Source organism: Ips typographus, linkage group LG2, assembly GCF_016097725.1.
Source record: "Ips typographus isolate SLU linkage group LG2, UJ_Ityp_2.0, whole genome shotgun sequence".
Taxonomy (NCBI): Eukaryota; Metazoa; Arthropoda; class Insecta; order Coleoptera; family Curculionidae; genus Ips; species Ips typographus.
Window position 1 is genome coordinate 15,823,678 of NC_138423.1, and position 11,688 is coordinate 15,835,365.

General features: G+C 33.1%; 1 protein-coding gene across 1 annotated transcript; it reads left to right on the forward strand.

Moving 5' to 3' along the window:
• The first annotated feature begins 168 nt into the window (after positions 1–168).
• LOC145725044 (ribosome biogenesis protein BMS1 homolog) lies at positions 169–11,430 on the forward strand. The gene is made up of 11 exons (XM_081973616.1): positions 169–380; positions 449–1,297; positions 3,321–4,256; positions 4,311–4,519; positions 6,540–6,970; positions 7,022–7,235; positions 7,292–7,447; positions 7,498–7,780; positions 10,725–10,900; positions 10,957–11,118; positions 11,171–11,430. The coding sequence occupies exons 1-11, from the start codon at positions 329–331 to the stop codon at positions 11,378–11,380; spliced, it is 3,678 nt and encodes a 1,225-aa protein (XP_081829742.1). The 5' UTR covers positions 169–328; the 3' UTR covers positions 11,381–11,430.
• Positions 11,431–11,688: the final 258 nt, after the last annotated feature.

The window sequence follows — 11,688 nt, forward strand, 5'->3', positions numbered from 1 at the left end:
TCAGTAAATTACTAGTAAATCACAAATTGTTTAAATAATAATATCTTCATATTTGAGTCATTTTTCTCATTACGCCCATCACTATTATTTAATATCTCTTCTCTTTTAATTTTTTTAACATAACCTATATGAACTCAACTAACTGAACAAGGAGCATCTGAGCATCAGCATAACCTCATTTTCTTGATAACTTCCAATCCAAAAGGTGTTACTGTTTATTTCTTGAAATAGTTTCATTTAATTTCTATGAACTCACTGCCCTGAAATAGTTTTATAAAGCAAATTTCTAGGCTAATACTGTAAGTGTTGTTTTTTTTCAAGAAGTACCATGGGAGAAGACGTTGTGGAAAAGAAAAAGTCTCACAGAACAAGGCATGCAGGTAAGTTTAACTATAAACTAAAGAAATAAACACAAATCAACTATTAAAACCAACAAAAATCTGTATAGGAAGGAAAGCCGAAAAAAAGAAAAACAAAAAAGAGAAACATGTTCAAGAACTTACTGACAAACAGAAAAATCCTAAAGCTTTTGCATTTAACTCAGCAGTGAGGGCTGAACGGCGATTTCGCCGAAAACAAGATATAGACACAAAGAAACAGCACATTCCTTTAGTGGATAGGACTCCAATAGAGCCCCCTCCAATTTTGATTGCTGTTGTGGGACCCCCAAAAGTGGGTAAAACTACTCTTATTAACAATCTAATTAAACTGTTTACCAAGTCTCCACTAAGTGATATTAAGGGTCCTGTAACTCTAGTGACAGGAAAAAAGAGACGAATAACCATAATAGAGTGTAACAATGATATAAACTCAATGATTGACTTAGCAAAAGTTTGTGATTTAGCTTTGTTGCTGTGTGATGCAAGTTTTGGTTTTGAAATGGAGGTGTTTGAGTTTCTAAACATCTGCCAAGTTCATGGAATGCCTAGAATAATGGGGGTTCTCACCCATTTGGACATGATCAAAAATAGTAAAACACTGAAAACCACAAAGAAAACTCTAAAACACAGATTTTGGACTGAAGTTTATCCTGGAGCTAAATTGTTCTACCTTTCTGGTATTATTCATGGGGAGTACCTGAGGAATGAAATTAAAAACCTGGGTAGGTTTATATCAGTGATGAAGTTTAGGCCTTTATTATGGAGGCAAAATCACAGCTACATGCTTGGAGATCGATATGAGGATTTGACCAATCAGGAACTGATAAGACAAAATCCTAAATGTGACAGAACCATTTCTGTGTACGGATATATTAGAGGGGTTCCTTTAAAAAGTGATAATGCTGTTCACATTGCTGGTAAGCAGTTTTTTTTTCAAATAATGTTACTAATGTTTTTTGTACACCAAAATGCCTTTTTGCATACAAAATACCTTGAAATGCCTTTAAAATACTTCACGCTTCTATTATTGCTCAAAATGCCTCATAGGGATAATGCCTTAAAACTGCCTAAAATTAAATACATCCAAATGTCTTTAAATTATTTAAACTGCCTTAGGATACCTTCAAATGTTTATGCATTTGTGGCATTCTTAAATTTAGTTATAAGTCCCCCTGGTATTAAGATAATGATAAATCTTGATGAATTACACCCTTAAAATTAAATTTTTAGGGTCACGTGACAGTTTTTAGGTTGGATTAAGTAGCATGTCTGCTTTTACAATTTGTACTTGACTTTTGACAAATTCAAATTCTGGTAAACAAAAAATATGTTTTGTAGGGATGCCTGAAATTGTGGGTTATATTTTGACGTTCACACGAATTTTAGAATAAAATAAACAGGATGACATAACAATGTTAAATACTGATATTTTGAATGTCTATTACATTGTTCCTCTCCCTCTATTTCAGTCGATTTCTGCTTGATTGTCTGCATAAATACCTAAGTCTCATTGTAGACTTGTGGTACTTGTTTATATTTTTGGTGATTTCCAATTTGTTTTACATTATTAAATAACCTTTTTAAATATTATGAATCATCCCTAAGTTATAGGAGAGGCAGATTCGTTTTTTTAGTAAATTTTGTGTGTTAATTTCTTTTCAAAAATCTCCAAAATATTATGTTTAATTATAGTAATACATTGCTTATATTTTTATTGTTTACTGCTAACACCAAATGGGCCTTCTTTTCTTTAAATTATTTTTTATAAAATCGTGCAAAAAAGTACACTTTTTGAATGTATACGCTGTATACAACACAGGTGTATTGTACAATATTTTATGTACCATTAACACAGAAATCAATTTTTAACTCCAACTTTGAGTTAGGTAATGAGGGATTTTACAGTCACTAGTGCAATGAAATCAATAATTTTGGCACTAGTGACTGTAAAATCCCTCATTATGTGCTTACTTTGGTAAGCTATGTAACGAATCCTTACCCGGCTAGTAGTAGATAAATAACTATTTACAAATTAATGGTCTCCCAGGTTTTACAAAATATGATTAAGTACCAACTAATATTTTCAAGTATATTTTACACTTTATTCAATTTGTTAAATAAACTGCTTACAGAAAAGATTGATACAGCATAATTTTTGGCAATTTTTAACAAAATGTATCTCCGAAATGCCTCAGCCGAATTTAATGATTACAGAAGGTTTTAAAATACCGTTTTTTGTAGGATTAGAGCCAGGGATTCATTTTGACTTACAGTGATTTCTGCACCAATATACAGGGTAAAGAAAAACATGCATCAAATTTTGCATTTAATAGTTGGGATAATTTTTTTGTGTCATATAATGGGTTTGGTTGATATTTTGTGTTGTGCATAATGGGAAAAATTTAATGGAGTTATAGGACAATAATTACCAAAAGTTTACACCTTCTCATATGTTACCCTGTATTGCAGTTAAACTGAGGATAATTTTAATAAAAAGATTCATATTAAAAATTAAACTAGGGACATACACTGATTAGTGAAATCCTTTCTGTATTTTTCAAAAACACGCTGTAATTCCTTTTGATCAAAAAATTAAAAACCCCCTATGTCCTAAGATATCAGCCAAGGCCATGAAATAACATAAGAAAGAATGTTCTAAAATTACCTCAGCTATCAAATGCACTGGGTTAAAATTTGCAGCACATTTTTCTTTACCCTCTGTATATCTGTGAAGAAATCTATTTCGAAACAAAATGAATGACGGTCCTGATTCTAGAAGAAACAACCTTTCAAAACCTTTTTTCTTTATTAAATTCGGCTGAAGCATTTTTGAGATACAGGCCGTTAAAAATGGCCAAAAATGTTGCTGTATCGATCTTTAAGCAGTTTATTTTAAACTCCTATATCGAAGCTAATAAAAACTCGATTTTTTATCATCAGGCTTTGGAGACTTAAGAATAAACGAAATTTCCTACTTGCATGATCCCTGCCCATTACCAGAAGAACTAAAAAAACGTTCCTTAGTGGAAAAGGAAAAACTAGTTTACGCCCCATTTTCCGGTGTTGGCGGCATAGTTTACGACAAAGACGCCGTATATGTGGAACTGAAAAATACACAAAGTCAAATGAGAAAAGATGAAGACAGTGAATCAGCAAACATTGTTGCAAACTTATTTGAAACTAGAGAAACCACTGACGTTAAAATTCAGCAACCTGAGCTGCAAATTTTTACTGGCGGTAAAAAAGTCACTGCCATGGATTTTGAAGATGATAATGATTTGATTGATCGGGATAGTGTTCAGCTTTTTGAAAAACCCAGTGTCACTAAATCTGTGGAATCTGAAGACTTAAAATTAGAAGAAGAGTTAAAAAAGTTGCGCAAAAAAAGTTATCAGGAAGAACAAGTGGAGCATTCTGGCAGGATTCGTAGGAAAGTTGTTTTTAACCCTTCAGACCCGGAAGAACAATTTGATAATAGCGAATCGGACTCGGATGAGGAAGGTGATTCATCTGGGTGCTTTAAAGTAAAATCTCAACCTGAACCTAAAGCTAGAGATGATGTTTGTTCAAAGATTAAGGAGGTTCTGAACGAATTAGAAAGCAAAAAGTCTCTTACTAAAGAAGATTCAAGTGATGAAGACAGTGAAAGTTCTGAAGATGAGGATGCAGAGAATCTTAATGGAGATGATTCGGATGATGAAGACTTTAACTCCGATGAGAACATTGATTCGGAAAACGATGTTAATGAAGGTAAAAGTGGAGATGAAGATGATGAGGATACCACATTGAAATGGAAGGACAACTTAGCGAAAAAAGCTCAGGATGCTTTCTTAGACAGGATCAGTAGCAATCAAAATTTAATGAAGCTAGTTTACGGCAAGTTGGCATTAATCAATCCAATATTATTACTAAAAATGTGTGTTTTTTTAGGTGTTTTTGATACTAAATTTCAGAAACAAGCTGCTGAAACTGAGGCACAGCAAGAGTCAGACAATGAAGAAGAAGATATTGGTGGTATTTTTAAAAAAGTTTCTAAGCAACAGCAAAAGCTGAAGTCTGATAAAGATAACATGAATTTAATGGAATCTTCTTTAATGTTTCCTTGGAATACTGCTACCAAAGATTGGACTGACGAAGAAGTAAGTGTTTTGTTTGTTATTTTAAGTAAAACTATTTTTAGAGTAATGCTTAAGTACAAGGTGTCCAAATTAGAGTGGCATTTTTGGTTAATTGTAGAGCAACTGAATCATACAGTTGGGAAAAAAACCTGTTATAAAAAGGGGCCCAAAGAATCGTTAGAAAATATTTTCAGTTTCGGGAAATGCCCACAAGAGGACGTACTAACTTTAATTCAAAAAAAGTGTTTTCAATTACAATTACACTTTGAAAATACTTTTGCCAGTGGCGTCCTATCGAACAAGTTACTGAATATTTGTGCAATGTACGCCACCGTTTTCCCATAAAATGCAAATCCGTTCAAATTAGAACAGAAAAGTTGTCTAGTAACTTTTTGATATTTTTCATTTGATAGGAACAGACAGTTTTTGCCATTTTTTCACTAAAAAACTGAAGAAATAAAATTTTGAAAATTGAATAGTGAGGAAAGTCAAAGATTTAGTATTAATTGTATAGGAATTTTTATATTTTATCGAACAAAAGGTTTTTTTTGGTAAAATATTGTACCCTTTTTCTCACTAAACACCACTTGTTACTTTTGACTCGCGTTGTAGATTTCGTTTGTATAACCTCGAACTGACAACTACTCTTAACAATCACAACGACAACTAACTAACCGGTCTTAGCTCAGCTCCATGGAGCGAGCAAAGCGTTTTTGACGTCATGATGACGTAATTTGGCAAAACCATAATTTGAGCAATTGTCAAATTACGTCATTGTGACGTCGAAAAAGCTCTGCTCGCTCCATGGAGCGTGAAAACGAATGCGGCCTATATAGGCTTCTATGGATTCGAGAAAATTCGGGAATATTCATGAAATTAGCATTCTCTCTTAAACTTCAAACTATGACATAAGTCCCTCTCTCTCACAAACAGCTGAACTACGACGTTCGAGAACATAAACAATCAAAATACGGGGTAACACGAATTAACTATCCTACTGCCTACTGTTAAAGAGTCCTTCTCGCAACAATATCTTGTAACCGGCACTGTTAAAACTGACTAACACTCTTTTCATTACAAAACATGCCTCCTCGATAACATTTTGGAATTAAAGTTTCAGTTTAAGCTAAACATGATATTCTGAAAGTCATGACGACTTTTTAAGGTCGAAATGAACAAAACGAAATTACGCGACTCTTTTTAAGAATGAAATGATATTTCTGTTACTGTTTTTAAGGTTTAAATGGAATCCTGATGTTCATGTGATTCTTTTTTTTAAGGTTAAAAATACATTCCAAGAGAATTTCCTTAATGTCAAAATGGCATTTATAATGTTTTGTGACCGTTTTTAAATCATCAAATTTAATTTTATAAGCCACAGGACCATTTTTAAAATTAAAACCTTATCATGCATGTAACCTGAGTATTTTCAATCTTCTAAACTAATTGATTATTGACATTGAAAGTAATGTTTTAGTGACAGCGCCTGTCAGACATATGTGACAATGCATGATATTTGATATTTTGCCCATACTACTCATGCTACTACACATGGAAGAAATTTTTTTAAAAAGACAAGCATCTGACATTTTAACAGATTTTCACATTATGTGTCAAATAACAGACTTAAGAAATTGTCATATTATGCTCTGCGCCCAAAGATAGCTTGGTTTAGTTTAAAAAAATGCAAATTTTGCTGTCTGTGTGTAAAAAGCGCCACCTGTCGACGAAATGAAACAACTTAAAGACTTATTTATAGTACATCTGACAAAGGGTTTCGAAGTTATCAAAGATTATTGTAAGCAACAGAAAAAATGTTTTAATCAAAGTTGTGACTAATAAACGTAGCTTCTTCAAGTATTTTAAAAGTGCCATTGAATTTGAATTTTCTTAGATATGCATTTTTTTAAATAAATAAACTTGTCAGTACATTTTCTTGCGGACATTTCTCAAAACGGAAATTCTAGCGATTCTTTGAGTCCCTTTGCAAGCTGTACTATCAATTTGGCTTTTCGAGACTTCTACAATTTTTCTTTAACAGACTAAAGCTTTGATAGCCAACTGTTTCGTAACGGGAAAATGGAAAGATTCAGAGGACGCCAGCGAGTTGCTGAAGCTAGACGACGCCGAAGATTTAAGTGACGTGGATTCAGAAGTATATGGAGACTTTGAGGACTTGGAAACTGGCGTTAAACATGTAGCACCTCAAAACAAAGATCAGACTGAAGCAGGAACTTCAGCGCCTCAAAAACGAAAGAGGGAAGCATCAGAAAAAGATGAGAAGGCCGATCGTGAAGCTCTGGCCGAAAAAAAGCGGAAACTCAAAGAAAGATTTGATGCCGAGTATGACAATACTGACAAGAGCACTTATTATGAAGAATTAAAAATGACGGCAGAGAAGCAGGCTCAGCTTAATAAAACAGTGTTTGAGAACATGCCAGATGATGTTAGAGTACAAGTAGAAGGTTTTAGGTAAGTTGAATGAAAAAAATTAAGATTTCGTGAACTAAAATTGCTTTTTAGGCCTGGTATGTACGTGAGAATGGAGTTTGAGAACGTTCCTGCTGAATTTATAACCAACTTTGACCCCACTTATCCTATCGTGGTTGGTTCACTAAATATGGGTGAGGAAAATATTGGTTATGTGAACGTTAAAATTAAAAAACACAGGTGGTATAGCAAAATTTTGAAAACTAGCGATCCTCTGATTATATCAATGGGATGGCGTCGTTTCCAGGTAATCCCATACTTTTTCTTTTTTTTTATTTGTCTTAAACACTCTGCCTATTCCAGACTATTCCTTTGTATTCAAAATTGGAAGATGATTTAAAATACAGATACTTAAAATACACTCCAGAGCATTTATCATGCAATGCTCACTTTTGGGGACCAATCACCCCCCAAGGCACCGGTTTTTTAGCCTTACAAAGTGTAGAGTCTAATCCGGAGGTAAGTTTATTACCCATTCTGAAATATTCGTTAAACTTGAAAGTTTTCAGATATTGAAAAAACAAGGATTTAGGATTGCCGCCACTGGATCCGTACAGGAACTCGACAAGTCAACGCAAATAATGAAAAAATTGAAACTGATCGGTTACCCATTGAAAATTTACAAGAAAACTGCCTTCGTCAAGGGAATGTTTAACAGCGCTTTGGAGGTGGCCAAGTTTGAAGGGGCGAGAATTAAGACAGTGTCGGGGGTGCGGGGGCAAATTAAGAAAGCGGCCAGCAAGCCTGAAGGTTGTTTTAGGGCCACCTTTGAAGATAAAATATTATTGAGTGGTAAGTTTTTCTTCTTTTCCATAAATAAATTTTCTTTTCTTGTCTTGTTGGATTTTGGGATTAATTATTAATTTAAGCTACTGGATGGTAGGTATCTTTGATTTTTTTTTTCAATTTGTACAGAGTGCAACTAGCAAAGTTGCAGCATTTTTTCTAAATCGCCCGGAATTTGATTTCAGATTTGATATGTCAATCACTTATCAAATTTTTGACTCGTGTTTTGATTATTTTAAATCAAACACGCCCTATATTTTATTTATTAAATCGGAAACTTTAGTCATTGTTCTTTAGTTTTTCTGATTTTAAAAAGGTATATGTATTTTTTTGCGGTTATATTGGTTACTTTATTTGTTTTAATATTATTTTTTTATTTTTTTTGTCTCTATTCCTGCCGCGCCTAACGCAGAATGAAATAGACAGTTGTAAAAGCTGTTGTTATGCAATTTTAAACTTGCAACCTATAAATGCCAGTTGACATTTGTCAAAATCAGTGAACTTCAAAATGTCGTTGTAGTGTAATTGAAACCTTGAAAATTTGGTAAATTTAATTTAGACAGTTGTAAAAGTTGAAATTGTAGACATGTCACGTGACTTTGATAATCCAATTTTTGAGCTTGCAACACTATAAAGGCCAGTAGACACCTGTCAAAACAGTCACGTGACCATAGGAAATAGTTTTAACTGTGAAAATTTGCTAAATTAGTCATTTGCTGTTGTTATGCAATTTTAAACTTGCAACCTGTAAAGGCAAGTTGACATTCGTCAAAATCAGCCACGTGACTTTTAAAATGTCGTCGTAGTGTAATTTAATCGTTGAAAATTTGGTAAATTAAATTTAAACAGTTGTAAAGGTTGAAATTCTAAGAGACATGTCACGTGATTTTGATAATCCAATTTTTGAGCTTGCAACGTTGTAAATGCCAGTTGACACTTGTCAAAACAGTCGCGTGACCATAGGGAATTGTTTAAACTGTGAAAACTTGCTAAATCAAATTTAGACAGTTGTAAAAGCTGAAATTGTAAAATACATGTCACGTGACGTTGATAATGTAATTCTGAAGTAGTAAAAAATGTAAAAGCTCGTTTACACCTGTTTAAACCAGTCAAGTGACTGTAGTTTAATCGTTGAAAATTTAGTAAATAAAAATTTGCAAAAATTTGCAACAGACATTTGCAAAAGTTGAAATTGTAAGAGGCATTCCTACACACAGAACTTCCTACACTGTAAAAGCCAGGTGACGCCTGTCAAAAACAGTCACGTGACTTTTAAAATGTACTTTAAAAGTCGAAAATTTGGTAAATCAAATTTAGCCAATTGTGAAAGGTGAAACTGTATAAAAAAGAAGTTCCGTGACTTTGATTACGCAACTTTAAAACTTGCAACACTGTAAAAGGCAGTTGACCATCAAAATGTAGTGTAAACTTTAAAAAATTGCTAAATTACATTTAGACAGTTGTAAACACTTAAATTGTGGAGACTTATCATTAATAAATACACTTTTGAGCCTTCAACACTGTAAAGGCCAGTTGACACTATTTGCCAATGTTAGTCAAATAATTCCATTGTTTTTAGTATTCATGGGAACAACACTATTAGGTTTGACTACTAAAATTTATATTTTTGAAAAGTGACCAACATAACCAATGTTAGATATGTTTCAAATCAGAAAAAAAAGATCTTTAAATTGAGTAAGTAAAATATCGGGTAAACTATTTAAAATAATCAAAACATGTGTCAAAAGTTTGACAAGCGATTGGTATATGTCGATTTAAGACAAATAAAAAATGTAAACATTTATATAGGGTGTCCCATAAGTAATGGTAAATAATATGATTTAGCATTTTACTTACCTCAGACGAAATGTCAACGAAAACAGAAATACAGGGAGTCAAAGATATTTTTTTTAAAATGGTCTTTTTTTAATTACTCATGAATAACTTGGAGTTTCTTGGTAAAATTAGATATTCGGGGGTTTTTGAAGATAACAAATTTAATTATTAACGCAGTTTTAAGCCAGCACGCAGAGGTCGCCACCTGCAGAAAATAATTCGCTTTAAAATCGACATTCTTTCTCAACTTTTTTCTGGTATAGCCAAGTGATAGCTGTAACCTGAGTATCTGTCTATCTCTCTACCTAGTAGTATTTTTGCAATTAAAATATTGACCTCAATACATTTATACAAGAAAAATTTAAAAAATTGGTTGAAATAACTATCTATTATTATTCCAAAATGTCTCAACAGCATTTTAAGTTGAAATTAATAACTTGCCTTGGTTATCTATTATTTCTTCATACACAAAATGCTTCAGGTAAAAATCTGGAGGACCACTTTTCGAACTTGGTGCTGGTCACAATATTTGGCTGCTCCGACCAATTCAACGATTCAGAAAATTTTTCTGTTTAAGTAATTTCTCACTTGTAATGAGAAATGATCTAAGGTTCCACCTCCAAGAAGATTACAAATTGCAATCAGGTTTGGCACTGAATACTTTAATTGCAAATATCTCGTAAACTGTTGATTTTAAGGATGCCAACTAAGACCTTTTTTGTTAAAAAAATATTGGAAAACCGATACTCAAATTTCGGTTGTCACTCCGCCTTACCAGAAAAAAGTTAGAGTGATTTTAAAGCAAATCACTGGTTTTAGATGGCGACCTCTATAAGCTGGCTTAAAACTGAGTAGATAATCAAATTTGGCACCCTCGAATACCTAATTTTAGCAAAAAAGTCCAAGGGGACCGCGTGTTAAGTGAAATAATGTATTTTAAAAAAATAACTTTGACCCCTTGTATTTCGGTTTCTGTTGACTTTTTGTCTGAGGTAAGTTGTGCTAAATCGAATTATTTTGACCCATTATTTTGAATTATTTATGACACCCTGTATAATAATCTCAAATGTATTGTCAAATTATCTGATCATAACGTTTCACTATCATTTTGTAGACATAGTATTCTGCCGCACTTGGTATAAAGTTGATGTTCCTGAATATTATAATCCTGTTACCACTCTCTTACTACCTCCGGATCAGAAGAATCAGTGGTGTGGTGTAAGAACGACGGGTCAAATTAAACGGGACAAAAACATAAAAAATCCTGTTAACAAAGACAGTTTGTATACCGTAAGTTATCAGAGTTAAATCAACGAAGTTTTTTTTTAATAATATTTTAATTACAGCCGATTGTACGAGAAGAAAAACCGTTCAAACCTTTAATAGTCCCGACAAAACTCCAGAAAGCACTACCTTACCGAGATAAACCGAACCACGGTGTAAAACTGGACGAAAAGAAGAAATCTCTGGAAAGAGTCGCTGTCATACGAGAGCCGCATGAACAAAAGGTTTGACTGTTATTTAGCAATTGTCAACAAAAACTAACAAAATCTGTTAAAGGTCGCTTCGATGCTGAAAATGATCAAAGCGTCATATCAGCATAAACAAGCCAAGTTAAAGGAAGAAACTAAACAGAGGTTGGAAAAACATAGACAGGAAGTGGCCGCTCAGGAAGCTAGCAAGGATAGGAAGATTAAGCAGAAAAAGAAAGAGGTGTTTAGGAATAAGAGTAAAGCCCAGTTGAGTCAGGAACGTAAAGCTGGCAAATAATAAATGGTGTATTTATCTTATTTTGTGAATAAACCTGAACATTTTAGATATTTTTCTGAGTTTCAATTTTTAAAAAGGCGCGTAATGTTTTTAAGTTTTTGCGCCTAAAATTTAACTTTTTTTAATGTCTTCATCCTAAAAATCATCGACGTTGTCAATGTACCTAAATTGAAGATGGACTTTATCTTTATAGGGTAAGGTGGGGTAACTGTAAACGATGTTATATTATTTACACATTTTTTTTGTAGCTCCTCAAATAACGGAGCTTACCTCAGTCGTAATGGAGTTAGTTTTAAAAAAGGAGTTTG